We start from the raw sequence: 15040 nt of genomic DNA on the forward strand, positions 1-15040 counted from the left end.
AATAAAATAAAATAACAAAGACTAACCCTGTACTGGTTAGTTGCAAACGGGCGGCTCAATTAATCAAATGGTTGGTCAAAATAGTCAGAACCCAACTTGCAAGCAACCGGCATGATCTACCAAACACATTTAGCAGGAGACAAATGTTTCAAGATGTACATCAATCTCAGCCGAAGACTAGCTAGGCTGATTTAGCATAGTACTGTACTGTAAGTGTTTGCCATGACTCTAGCACATCCTAAGCTCATGTAATGTACCAAAATTTCTTAACATGCAAATCATAAACTTCTAGTCAAAATTTAACAAGCTTGGCATGATAGCATTCGTTTCTACTAGATATGAAGATGAAGTTAAGGAAAAAAATCAAAAAAAACTATTAGATAATAATGGAGTTTTAATTATTACAGACTTGAAATATCTCATATTCTAAAGTAAAATTTTAACGGGCTAACGAAAACTGAAGTAAAATATATATGTTAATCAGAAAATAACAGGCATAGTATCTGATGTGATGGAGCAGACAAAAATAATAATGATAGAGCATGTGTTAAAGGAGAGAGTTCTATAACACCTGAAGTAAGTGTTAAGAAATGCACATGTTCTAAGTTGCTTTGACAAGTATGTTCTGAACTATATAATACTCATCATAATATTAGTTGCTCATATTGTGATAAAATTTACATTACGCTAAACTACTACATTTATACTATTTTGGTATAGTAGTCACTATTTCTTCCATCCCAAAATATAGCAACTTTTGCTTGGATGGATGGGATGTATCCTAATACTATGAATTTAAACAGAAGGACTAGATACGTCCCATCCAACTAAAAATTACTATATTTTAAGACGAAGAGAGTACATAATATAACTTAAAACATTCAAAATCTTGATCACGGATCGATACATATACATAAAAAATATATGCATGCCATGACAAAATCAATAATGACCCAAATTTTCATTGAGAATACTTTTACACCATGAATATATTGTTAATATCTTTTTTTTACATATGATTCAAGATCTACTATTTTCTGGTAAAATGAGTGCATTGAAGACCATGCCAACATCTGCTGTAGTAGTACATGATTACATTTCTGTAAACACTTGCTGTGTGAAACTGTTGCAATACAGGTCACCAACTAACTGCATCCAACAACAAAAGTAAGTAGCATAGCTGGATTCAGAGAGAGTTGGAAACTGGCAAGAAAAAAGCAAGCTTTTTTTTGGCTGTGGGGAACATAGGAGGAAGGAGGAGGAACATGGTTCACAGTCCCAACAGATCAAAAACCACTCATGAGGAATGCCTTTGGGTTTTATTGAAACTATTTGTTAAACCGATAAATACCGATAAAATTTAAATAAATCTTATAAAAAATAAAACTCGATTTAATCATTTTAACTTTATCAAAACTAAATACTCTAGTTTATATTTTCGGCCCGGTTTGAAAAATCCAGAACGATTTTTATGGGTTCTATAAACCCTGAGGAGGAATCACTTGAGTGAAGAGCCACATTTTGAGTCAAACACAACACAAACACAAGAATCATTATACTACTAAGGCTGTGTTTAGATCCAAAGTTTGGATCTTTGGATCCGTCCTTTTCCATCACATCAACATGTTATACACACACAATTTTTCAGTCACATCATCTCTAATTTTAACCAAAATACAAACTTTGTGTTGAACTAAACACAGCCTAATATACAACATTTTTTCCCACTCCATTAGCAAAGCATAGGATCAGCTTTGCTTCCTTCCTTCCTTCCTCCTACCTCACCTTTCACCTGCTCCCCACATTTATTAATCGAATCAAAAAGCTCATCCCTTTCTTCCTCCCATTGATGAGAGGCAGAAGCCAAGAACAAACAGCACCCTAAAAAAGAAGCCTATCAAAGAATTTAAGGCCGCGGAGAAAGATATTGAATTCTTTACCCACACTCGCCGCATCCAAATCTCCTCCTGGAGGAAGCAATCCGGTGTTCTCTCCTTTTCCTCCTCTTTATCTTACTAGTAGTAGCTGTTTTGCTCCCTGCACATTAGCTGTCCATTGGCAGCGGCGGCGGCCATGGCGATCCGCGTGGCCGTTTCCTAGCCAAGAAGGCAAGAAGCAACCGAGAAAGGCCTACAAAGTTTGCGTTCTTGAGAGAAAGAGGGTGGAAGCTAGTAGGTGTTAGTGGGAGGGAGGGGCCAAGAATGGCGGCGCTGGCCGCCGCATTGGTTGGGTTTCTTCTTGCTGTCTCGTCGGCGCCGGCGGGAGCCACCACCGACGCCTCCGACGGTGAGCTGCGGCCCACGATTCATGGGGTTCTTGGTTTTCTTGGAATGTTCAGGAAATCTTGTTTTCTTTTTCCTTTGATGGTTGGGGTGTTGTTGCAGCTGCGGCGCTTGGGAATCTGTATTCGTCGTGGAACAGCCCGTCGCAGCTGGCTGGGTGGTCGGCCGGCGGCGGCGGCGACCCTTGCGGCGCGGGGTGGCAGGGGATCTCCTGCTCCGGCGCTGGCGTCACCGAAATGTAAAGATCCCGTGATGCGACAGCGAAGCTTTCATTGGCTTTTTTTTATTGGATTTGATGAGTTCTTTCATTGGCTGGTGTTTGATTCTTACTGCATTCTAAATTTCTGACTCTCTGCAAGCTGAATAAAAACAAATGTGCATTTGGGAATCGAATCACAATATCACATTGTGCACCATCTTCATTGATGGCAGATAGTTTAGGATTGCCAAAATCTTCTAACAGGATTAATGAAAAGAGGGGAATTAAACTCCTTTTTTGGATCCATCTATGGAATGTGACTACATCGCACTAACCAACTTCACTACATTCATGGCAGTTCTGTTTTCATTGGTGTCTCAACTCCTCTTACCAAGTTTGTTGGAAATTCAGTGGGAAAAAAACTTCATTTTGGAACATACATCATCTTTTGTTTAGTTTTATTTACTTTTGTTACTATAAGAAGCTACTCAACACTGACTTGCTCTCGTATTCTTCTTCCATTGTATAGTAGGCTTGCTGGGGTAGGACTGGATGGCTCTCTGGGATATGAACTCTCCAGTCTATTCTCATTGAAGACATTGTGAGAGCTCAAAACTTGGTTATACTCTTCATTTTTTTTTATGCATTGTTTTGATCTCCCGTTTCGTTACTTGCAGAGATTTGAGCAACAACAACTTGCATGGTTCAATTCCTTACCAGCTGCCACCGAATCTCACATATCTGTATGTAATGTACCCCACCTATTATAATCTGTTACGCAGCAATAAGTATAGGGTGTTTTATTCTAAATGATGACACAGGAATCTGGCAACCAACAACTTATCTGGCAACCTTCCGTACTCTATATCCAACATGGTTTCATTAGAGTACCTGTAAGCTTCTGTCCATCACTACTTTGCTGTCTTTTGTATCAACAAGTATTAATGTAACATCGTTAATGCAGCAATGTCAGCCACAACTCACTGTCTCAACAGATAGGTGATTTATTTGGAAGTCTCAATTCACTTTCAGAGCTGTAAGTCATCTTATTTAGATTTTGTGTGATTACACAGTGTTTCTATTTACGGTCAAGAGACATTCTTCTGCAACATGGCATATATCTTTTGGCAACAATTCAATTCAAATTTTATTCTTAAAATGGCCTCATATAAACTTCCATAAAATGCCTTTTTGCTTCATGGTCCATAGCAGAAGTTAGTCCTAAGAGGTAGAAATTCAGTAGCAGTTCTGTTTGTAGTGATTAAATCCAGGCATGCCATCTTCTTGTCCATTTTGGTTCTTGTCATTTTATTATTCCATAACATTGATGCCCATACAATAAATGCTTTGAGTATTTCCCTCCAATTCGTTAGTACTGTTACGTGACCTTTATTATTATTTTGAGACTTGATTCTTGGTAGTAGTACCAGGGGACACTATCAACCACCTAGTGCAAAGCTAAGCAACCCTTCCAACAGTTGAGTATGAACTTAGAAATCTTCTATTATATACTAAAAGTCCATTAAACTTCCTATAAACGCTCTCAAGCCGCCACGTCGTCTCCTACAAACGCTCCTAAACCGCCATATGGCATTTTAATTTAATAAAAAAATCAAATAAATATCTAACCATTGATTTTCCTTTAAATCGGTGGACCCATTAATTTTAACCATTAGATCTACATCTAAAAGGAAAAAGGAAAAAAGTGGTATCCCCACCTCCATTGCGTACGTACGTGCTCCCTCCCACCCTCCTACTCTCCCCTTCTCTCCTATCTTTTAGCTAATTTATCCTATTTTCTAACTAACACTCCATATATTAAAAAATAATTTGGACATCTAAATGATCATAACTCTCAAGTTACATATTTTTCTTTTTTCTTTTCAATTGTTGAGTTATTTATAATTAAATACATAATTCAAAATTCATATTGCTCATATTTTATTATTTAAAATTTAGATCATGTGACCGTTCTAACTATGTGGTATGCCTATAAATGCTCTTAAGTCATTATAAGGAACTCTAATAAATTAAAAATTCAATAAATATGTGCAATAAAACATCTAACTATCGATTTCCACTTAAATTGATGGACCCACTATCTTATATGGTTAGATCTATCTTTTAAAAAAATCGCAAACCAACCTTCTTCCCTCACCCATCCTCCTATTTCTCTCTCCTTGCCATTCCTTCTTTGTTTTTTTCACTCCACGCAATGACTAAAATAAAAATTATCTTTACCCAAAAAAATCTCAAAAATGGACCTCTACCTAACACATGTAGCTGGCTCTCCCTCTATCACATGATTTTCTTCTCTTTCTCCTCTATCTAGCACTTATAGAAGCAGCATAAATTGGACTTTAAAATAATCATAATTTCTTAAATTATATATAATTTACAATATGTATAAACTACTGTAATTTTTAATTAAATCAATAATATAATATGCGTATTGACTTACCTTGTGGAACATATCCACCTTGAGGCCTCCACTAAATAAAATAAAATAAAAATTTCTCATTAGAAATTCAAATATCCCACCTTATTTTTTTTAATAAACCAGTAAACCTATTATTTATTATACCCTGCTAGACATCTAATGTCTTTCTACCGACTACTTCCGTTTTGAATATATTATAAAAAACAAATATATTATAAAAAACATATTCAATTTTAAATTTACTAAAAGTAATTTGGTGTTGTAATTATTGATATATTTTTCCAAAAAAGAGGAAGTAATTAATTTCTCTTAATAGGCAAATAGGGGCTATTTACTTGTACTTGATTTTAGATGCGCTTTTGTGAATAAATTATCTTATACGAGATAAATAAATGTTCCTAGGATGATCATAGCATATAAATTATACATATGATATATGGTGTCACTAATAGATTAGAGAAAAAGCTTTTGATTATATCATTTTTTTAGTCGTAACGTGTACCCCGTGTAGGGTCTATTTGTCATATATAGATAACAGATTGAAAATAACCAACATGGTGCGTTGAGCATCATATAAGATCGTAGCAAGCACATGGTTTGTGCCAAGGAATTATAGCAGTGAAACAACCATATATATCAAATCAATTCTATATGGAAATTAAAGACCATGTATATTTATATATTTATTTATTTGGTAAATCCAGAAACACTCCAGTTTAGTGGTACCATTACTTAATTCTTAATTGGAGAGAGAAATTTAGAAAGGATGCCATTACCCCATGCCAAGTTGTACCACCTTAACCCATTTATATTTTCATTCCAAATTGCAGAGATCAAAACATTTAAGAGATACTTGACGGAATGGAAATCTAGAAAAAAAAATTAAAATAACATGAAATAAAATTGAAAACTGAACATTTATTTTTTTCTAAATCTAACATTTTTTTCGAATTTGAAACCCATTCTAAATAGCAAAGTCATATATGTCATTTATGAATATTTTTTAAGGATATTAACATATATAGTATACAAGAAAAATGTTACTCTGCAAAAATAAAATATACTAAATATTAAAAAAGAAATGCATTGTGTACAAATGATATTATAGTTTCATAGGAAACAATTTCACTGTGACACAATAGTTTCTTATAAATTTAAAACTACAATGGTTTTAAGTAATTTTAGTTTAGAATTCATATACTACAGTGGTAATTAGAAAAAGAAATACTAGCACTCAAAGAAACCCCAAGCAAATTATTCAAAAAACATGTTTATAATAGAGTAATCGTAAAAATTCGTAATAAAATTTCAAACACATTAAATAAGATGCCCGCGCATGTGTGCGGGCTACCTTCCTAGTTACAATGAATGTTGTAAAACTTGCTGTTATGTTTTGACATGCAGTTATACCCTTTGCACGTTTATGGTAATAAGATTTACCTTCTACTCCCTCCGTTTCACAATGTAAGACTTTCTAGCATTGCCCACATTCATATAGAAGCTAATGAATAATATCTAGATTCATTAGCATCTATATGAATGTGGGCAATGCTAGAAAGTCTTACATTGTGAAACGGAGGAAGTACTTTATACTAACACACATGCTCTTCCCTTGGTCTCATGAATTCATCTGATACTGTTTACATTCCTTGGCAGAGATGTATCTTTCAACAAATTGACAGGGGATCTTCCCAATTCTCTTGGCTCTCTTTCAAATCTTTCTAGTCTGTGAGTATCTTGTAATTTTCATGTAAACCCCAATTTAAACATTTTTTAAAAACTTTCTAATGCTTGATATAAAATTCTCCATTTTGCAGTTATATGCAAAACAATCAATTAACAGGTTCTGTCAATGTTCTCAGTGGTCTAAGCCTCACAACACTGTAAGCGAGTTTTTCAGACAACAAATTGACTGCTATGCTGCTTGCTTAATAACTGAGATTTCCTTCTCTTCAAACAGAAATATTGCAAACAACAATTTCAATGGCTGGATACCACAAGAATTCAGTTCAATCCCAGATCTGACGTATGAGATACTTTTACTGCCCTTTCTCTTTGGAAATCATCTTTGACACACTCTAATGACCTGTTGCAATTACAACCATAGACTTGGAGGAAACTCATTCACAAATGGACCTGCTCCACCACCACCACCTTTTATGCCACCACCCCCTAGAAGACCACGTAATCGGCCCAGCCATCCTCGGGGAAGTGGAGATGCTCCAGAAGGCTCAGTAAGCCCAGCTGGTCAAGGTGACAAGAAGCAAGGTCTTCAGACAGGCCCGCTTGTCGGGATAGTTGCTGGCTCAACAGTTGGTGCCTTATGTGCACTTCTTCTTTTGGTATTCTGCATTCGCAATGCTCAGAAAAGAAAGGATGATACCAGCAGCAATTCAAAAGATTTTGTAGGTCCACTATCAGTAAACATAGAGAGAGGTATTACACTTGTTCATATGCTGTCATGATTTCTTATTGCAATATTTTTCTTATCTTTAATAATATATAATTTCAGTTAGCTGAGACAATCCTTAGTTGAAAGGATAACCATATGCTTTCCCTATAAAATAAGATATCCTTGAATTTTGGTTGATCTATAAAATGATAAATCATGTATATTTGAGACCCCACTTTTAGTATATTTCAAGTCAGGCATTTGCATGAGACCAGCTTAGTTTGTCAATTTAGTTAGGGGCAGCTAAAACTCGAAGTCTTGGATCATATGTACTTGATAGATCTATATGGAATTCTGATGATTTTACCTTTGCTCTGAAAATACAATCAAAACTAAGAACTGTTTTACATCATTAACTTACAGCGTGTAACGGAATGCACTTGTGTTGCTCATAATACATATTTCCACCCTTCTCTTCTGTAGCTTCTAACAGGGAAATCCCAGAGCAGAGTCCTGAGAATACTTCTGTAGCAACTATGAAGATCTCACCTGCTGAGAAAATGACTCCAGAGAGGATTTATGGTAAAACTGGTTCTATGAGAAAGACAAAGGTCCCAATCACTGCAACGCCTTATACTGTTGCTTCCCTCCAAGTTGCCACTAATAGCTTCTGTCAAGATTCCCTTCTAGGAGAGGGCTCACTTGGTCGTGTTTACAAGGCCGATTTCCCCAATGGAAAGGTAAAATATGCATCTTATATTAAATGAATGTTGCATGAAGTGGAATGTAAACCATAACCTTATAATTTAGTCAGTGGATGAATCAGCTGTGCAACACTGTTATACATACAGCCAAACCCCGATGGTTTTTAGCCTGTTTACTCCTATAGGCAGTAAAACTAAAAATATTTGAAATTTTTTCACCCTCTTATTATTTTTGTGTCATGCTATGCACTGCGACTGAGTTGCGTGCTGTGATTGCAGGTTCTTGCAGTTAAGAAGATAGATAGTTCAGCCCTTTCCTTGCAGGAAGAAGACAATTTTCTTGAGGCTGTATCGAGCATGTCACGGCTAAGGCATCCAAACATTGTGCCACTTACAGGGTATTGTGTTGAGCATGGGCAAAGGCTTCTTGTTTATGAGTACATTGGAAATGGAACACTGCATGATGTGCTGCACTACTCTGATGAGTTGAGCAGGAAGCTTACATGGAACATCCGTGTAAGGGTAGCCCTAGGGACTGCTCGGGCGCTAGAGTAAGTTTTATGAATCATACATCATTTTTTGTTCACCTTTTCTGATGTTTTACAGCAGCAGGGGCACTTCTAACGTCTTTCAAACCTTCTCCCAGGTACCTGCATGAGGTGTGCTTGCCATCTGTTGTGCATAGAAACTTTAAGTCCTCAAACATCCTACTCGATGAAGAGCATAATCCACATTTATCTGACTGTGGGCTTGCCGCCTTGACACCCAACACGGAGAGACAGGTCAGTCATACCACCACATTTCTAAACTTCTGGTTGCTAAAGTTCTCAGATGGCCTTGTTTGGCTCCTGTAGAAGTAGTTAATTAATGGACTGAATATGCTTGGTTTGCCATTCCAGGTTTCAACTGAGGTGTTTGGCTCATTTGGATACAGTGCCCCGGAGTTTGCCATGTCAGGAATTTATACCGTAAAGAGTGATGTGTACAGTTTTGGAGTTGTGATGTTAGAGCTATTGACAGGGCGGAAACCACTAGACAGGTATGCTTCTAGTTTATATTCAAATCCCGGTGCATTGCGTTTTATAAATTGAAAATGACCTTCTGATGGATATTGCAGTTCTAGAGAGAGATCAGAACAATCTCTTGTTCGATGGGCTACTCCACAGCTTCATGATATCGATGCGCTTGCTAAGATGGTGGATCCAGCATTAAATGGAATGTACCCTGCTAAATCGCTCTCCCGTTTTGCGGACATAATCGCGCTGTGTGTTCAGGTATGTTCATGCGTTTGCATTGTGATAGATCTTTAGACATTGATATAGGTACATAGTAATCAGTGAGCACACATGGAGACCTTCATGAAATCCAAAATGGAATGTAACATAAGCTTTCTTGCTGAGTTTGGTAGGATTCTTGTAGTCTGACACCGACCACATTGTTAGTATCTGGATGTTGGGCATCTTAGTTTGATTTCTTGTAATATCCTCTGCCAGGAGCATATTCTAAGAACATCTTTTGTGATTTTTTTTTTTTTTTGCGCAGCCTGAGCCCGAGTTTCGCCCTCCTATGTCTGAGGTAGTTCAGCAACTTGTTCGCCTGATGCAAAGGGCCAGCATAGTGAGGCGACAATCTGGAGAAGAATTGGGATATTCATACAGAGCCCCTGAACGCGAAGGCGACATGAGAGACCTTTCCTTCTGAGAAGTTCCTTCCATGGTACAAGGCGAAAAAAAACAGTTTGGAGGCTCAGTTACAAGAACTTTGGACTACTCATATGATGAAGATGAACTGGTGAACGCGAGTTGATCACACGATTCATGGTCGAACGGATTTGAGAAGATAATTTTGGTACTTCATTGTTCAAATTTTGTTCATTCTTCTCCCCCTTTCTTTTTTTCATTTTTTGTTTCCCAGTCATTGTTCTTCAGGCCTAAATCAATGGCATATGTATAGCATGTTGGTCACTGATTCACAGGTAGAGAAAAAGATGGAAAAGAGATTTAACCTTGAGCTCATGCTCAACTGTGTTAATTCATACCAAGTGTTATTAATGATGATTGCTTCAAAGCTCTTACACCTTACTACTACAACCACATATGAATTCTTGTGTAGCTTCACTTCATACTACTACATGTGTTATTGATTGTTCTGTGCTACTCCCTCCGGGCTGATAATATTATTCGTTTTGGACAAGGGTAAAGTCAAAGGGGCTGTTCACTTTGATGCCAAAATAAACCTTACCAAATTTTGGCAATACTAAAATTTTGGCAATGTTGGCAATATTACCAAATTTTGGTAGGATTTTTTATGTGTGTACTAAAATTTAGCAACAAACTAAATGTAGGCACTCTTTTGGCTACTTTGTCAAAAAAAAATGGTATGGTAGAAAATGACGTCAAAGTGAACAGCCTCAAACTTTAAAATCTTTGACTACAAATAATTTCTAAAATATTTATCTTAAAAATATAAAAACCATATGTGTAGATTAGTCCTAAAAAGTACTTCAATAAAATCATATATTTGTTGATATTTCTATATATATTATAATAGAAAATAGTTGCCAAAATTACTTTTTGGAGACCGTGCCCTTATCCAAAAGGGCAAGTATTATCAATCCAGAGGAAGTATGTAGGTGAAAATTTTACCATATGTCTGGGGAAATATTGATCTGTGTGTTTGACATCATGACATTTATACAGTACATTGAGAGGCACATCATCATACCTCAAATATGAACTATACAGCTCAAATTTTGTAATCACCAGGCTTAAAAAAGAGTGTGTTTTGCAGCAGCAATTGTTACTCAACTCACACACTTCATCTCCTGGATGGATTGTCTCCTAGCTTGCTGCTGCTAATGGTGTTCTCATCTTTGCAAATCTTGGATACATTCAGCAGCAGCAGCAGCAGCAGCAGCAGCAAAATTCAGTGATCCAAATGCAGATCTTGAGATGAGAGATGATGCAGATCCTCACCTCACCTATCTCTGTCCTGGATGAGGTTGCCGATCATCTTGGCGAGAGGGGCGGTGCCCTTGGCCATGATCTCGAGGCGCGACGTGTTGGAGGCCTTGGCGAAGAGGGAGAGGCCGAACATGGCGAGCTCCGGCAAGAAGAGCCTCGACGACAGGAAGCCGTGCCAGTAGCGCGGCTCCAGGTCGAAGAAGGCGTCGAAGAATCGCCGCGTGCCGTCGAGGTCGAGCTTGAGGAGGATGTCCATGCCGAAGCAGAAGAACTCCCTCTGCCTCCTCCTCTGCGCCGGCCACAGCTCCCTCCACACCTCCGCCGACAGCGCGTCGCCGGCGAACGCGCTGTCGCCGCTGCCGGTGTCGAGGAAGCGCACGATGGCGTCCGCCACGATGGGCGCAGTGGCGAGGGTGCGCGCCACCATGTAGCCCGTGGACGGGTGCACCATCCCGGCGGTGCCGCCGATGCCGACGACCCGCTGCGGGAGCACCGGGAGCGGGCCGCCCATGGGGATGACGCACCGCTCGTCCTCCTCCACGGCGCGGACGCGTATCCCGAGGTGGCGCAGCCTCGCCGCCATGCGCTCCTGGATGTCGTCCATGGCGAGGCCCGGGCGCGCCACGAGGGAGGTCTCCTCGAGGAAGATCCTCGTCGGGGAGAAGGGCATGGCGTAGAGGAACGTCGGGATGCGGCGGTTGCGCTCCCTGATCTCGGACCCCTCGGGGAGGTGCGCGTCGCGCCAGTCCATGAACAGCATCTTGTCGATGTCGAACGGGTGTCCGTCCACCTCGGCGAGGATGCCATAGGCGACCTGGTACCCCGGGTCGTACGGCTTGTCGTACTGGACGAGGCACCGGGAGAACCCCGTGGCGTCGAGCACGACGGTGGCCGGGACGGCGACGCCGTCGTCGCAGATGAGGAGGGAGGATGCCTCGCCGTGGACGGCCTTGACGACCCTGGCCTTGTGGAACGTGACGCCATGGGCGACGCAGCGGTCCATCATGGTGGACTTGAGCTTGCGGCGGGCGACGCGGGCGTAGGGGCGGTGGAGCGACTTGGCGGCGCCGTCGTCGTGGGTGAAGACGGTGGCGGAGGGCCAGACGGCGTCGAGGCAGTGGGAGAGTCCCATGGCGTCGAACTCGTCGACCCAGACGCCGTAGTTGTTGGGCCAGACGAGGGCGGGGGAGGGGTCGATGGCGCAGACGGAGAGGCCCGCCTCCGCGACGCGCTGCGCGACGGCGAGGCCGGCGGGGCCGCCGCCGACGACGGCGAGGTCGACGGGGGTGGAGCGGGCGGGGTCGTAGCGGGGGAGGTCGAGGGAGAGCAGCTCGGGGCGTGACGGCGGGGCCAGCGACCGCAGCGCCTCGCCGGCGGCGGCGGCGCGGCAGACGAGCGCGCGCGTGGGGCGCGGCGACGGCGAGGGAGGGGGAGGGGGCTTGCAGGAGGGGTGGGCGCGGAGGAGGAGGGCGGTGGTGGCCATGGCGGCGCGGCGTGGCGCGGGAGGTGGGGAATCGCCGTGCAATCCTGATAAGCTTTTCTTCCTCTTATTGCGGGTGGGGCGGCCGCGAGGTCAGGGAGAGTGGTAGGGGGGCGCCACTGAACACTGAACAGTGATTCAGTGCCCACTTTCTCCCAACTACCTGGCTTCTTGCAATTTTGCATGCCAACTTATTATGGAATTTTAGAATGGGAACTCTGCTGAACAGGTCCTAAAACGTAATAATTCTTAGCTATATATTTCCTTGTTTCACAATGTAAATCATTCTGGTATTTTTCATATTCATATTAATGTTAATGAATTTCACATTCATATTGATGTTAATTTAGATTTATTAACATCAATATGAATGTGAAAAATACTAAAATAACTTACATTGTGAATCAGTATCTTAGCAAACTTATTATGCAATGAAAATATTATATGCTTTTTGGATAGTCTCATTCGTAGATATCCAATCAGAATCATAATGTGGCAAATACGGTTGAGTCAGCATGCCGGATGTATAAAACCAACTCGCAAAATAACTTGTGCGTTAAACGGGTCAAATTATAAATTAGTTTAGCGAGCTATACCTGGTTTGATATTTTTGAGGGGCTAGATGGATTTAGGGGCATAATTTAGGGGGATTTGGACTTTTTTCCTTTTCTAATTGAAGCAGCGGACTCTTTTCCCCTTTTTTTCATTAATTATGATTGTACAAAACCATTAAATGGTTCGATCCTACGTATTTTCAGCTTTACTAGCAGTTTATCAGAGAAAGAAGGAACTTGCTACAACTCTATCCGTGCATGCTGTTAAGACTTGGCTAAACAAATATCCTACGGAACGGTGGTTGAAGGCACCTATCAAGTTAACCGTGTCAAAATTTAGTGTTCATTTTAAACGTGTTCGGTCCTATTTGAAACATAGGAATTTTCAACATCGTCCACAAAAACCGACAATAATTAATTACTACTTTGGTTACCACGGTGTAATTCTGAAAAATTGCAAATTTCGATACAAATACGGTAATGATTCGATAGAATTCGGTATATAGTTCTACTAAACTGAAGCGATAATAACCGTGCAGTTATCAATGATTGGTCGGTAGTCAAATTACGACTTCAGCAAATCCTGATATTCTCAACCCAATTGGCTTCAAGTTACTTCTAGTTATTAGACCTCCAATAGTTAGATGGTCCTGTTTGGATTATATGATTTTTTTTCCCCAAATGTCTATTATAATCAAAGGCCCTGTTTAGATCCTCCAAAATGGCAAAAGTTTTGCCATTTTGGATCTAAACACTAGTAGCAAAAGTTGGTAATTTGGCATTTGGAATTTGCTAGTCCATAGTAGCAAATTGTGCTAAAAAGTGCTTTGGGACCACTCCCTCTCTCTTTCTCTCTCACTTTAGTGCTAGAATAGCAAAACTTTAACATGCATCTAAACACCAACTAGTACTTTTGCAATGTCAAAACTTTTGCTACCAAAACTTTTATCATTTGCCATTTACCATTCCAAATGGATCTAAACAGGCCCAAAGATGTTTTTTTTAAAAAAAAATTGAACTACTGTGTTTTTCTAAGAGGATTTTTTTAAAAATTTTTGAACGTTTCTAATTTTTAATTTTAAAAATAAACCCTTTTAAAACTTATTTTCAATATCTGAACTTTTCTTTTCACGCCAGCCGAACTAGCGTGGCAAAACAACACTGTCACGGTAGCCTGGCAGTTGGCGTGACAGTGTTATTTGGTCCCGTCGATCTGGCTGGCGTGGCAGTGTTATTTAGCCATGTTACCTCGGTAGCATGGTAGAACAAAATTGTCACGCCTAGTGTGTGGCGTGTCAGTATTATTTTCTCACGTTAGGTGAACTGGCGTGACTAAAATGTTTAGATTCTGAGAATAAGTTTTAGAATGGTTTATTTTTAAAATAAAAAAAATAAATAAGTTCAAAAAATAAGAAAAAATCTCTCTTAGATGTGTTGACACAAAAGATGAAAGGATAGCCTTGTGAAAAAGCTAGTTGTGGATTCCACATGTAGATCCTATGAAAGTGCGACCCAAGGTGAGGACAAAGACACACACAGAGTAGAAAAGTTCAATCGTTTTAGGGCCCGTTTAATTTCCTAAATTTTTTTCCCAAAAACATCACATCGAATCTTTGACACATGCATGAAGCATTAAATATAGATAAAAAGAAAAACTAATTGCACAGTTATAGGGGAAATCGCGAGACGAATCTTTTAAGCCTAATTAGTCCGTGATTAGCCATAAGTTCTACAGTAACCCACATGTGCTAATGACAGCTTAATTAGTCTCAAAAGATTCGTCTCGCGGTTTCCAGGTGAGTTCTAAAATTAGTTTTTTTTCATTCATGTCAGAACACCCTTTCCGACATCCGATCAAACGTTCGATGTGACACCTAAAAATTTCCTTTTCCCCAACTAAATACACCTTAGGCCAAAGCTGCCACTACTGTCACATTTCAAGCCGTCCAAATATCCGTGGCAACTTATGCCTGGACAACACATGAAAAATAGTTAAATAGAAACGAGATTTTAAATATAATCCGAG

At 40.0% G+C, this 15040-nt stretch overlaps 2 protein-coding genes across 2 annotated transcripts; one reads left to right on the forward strand and one right to left on the reverse strand.

Annotated features, from left to right (window-relative positions):
• The first annotated feature begins 2039 nt into the window (after positions 1-2039).
• LOC4328571 (protein STRUBBELIG-RECEPTOR FAMILY 8) lies at positions 2040-10098 on the forward strand. Its single transcript, XM_015771747.3, has 16 exons — positions 2040-2286; positions 2385-2520; positions 3011-3082; positions 3159-3224; positions 3303-3374; positions 3446-3517; positions 6578-6649; positions 6739-6804; positions 6882-6947; positions 7029-7357; positions 7797-8053; positions 8297-8568; positions 8664-8799; positions 8917-9056; positions 9135-9291; positions 9560-10098. The coding sequence occupies exons 1-16, from the start codon at positions 2202-2204 to the stop codon at positions 9716-9718; spliced, it is 2157 nt and encodes a 718-aa protein (XP_015627233.1). The 5' UTR covers positions 2040-2201; the 3' UTR covers positions 9719-10098.
• Positions 10099-10646: 548 nt separating this feature from the next.
• On the reverse strand, positions 10647-12555 carry LOC4328572 (lycopene beta cyclase, chloroplastic). The gene has a single exon (XM_066307199.1). It carries the CDS (start codon positions 12461-12463, stop codon positions 10994-10996), a length of 1470 nt encoding a protein of 489 aa, XP_066163296.1. The 5' UTR covers positions 12464-12555; the 3' UTR covers positions 10647-10993.
• Positions 12556-15040: the final 2485 nt, after the last annotated feature.

This window comes from Oryza sativa, chromosome 2 (genome assembly GCF_034140825.1).
Source record: "Oryza sativa Japonica Group chromosome 2, ASM3414082v1".
NCBI classification, from domain to species: domain Eukaryota; kingdom Viridiplantae; phylum Streptophyta; class Magnoliopsida; order Poales; family Poaceae; genus Oryza; species Oryza sativa.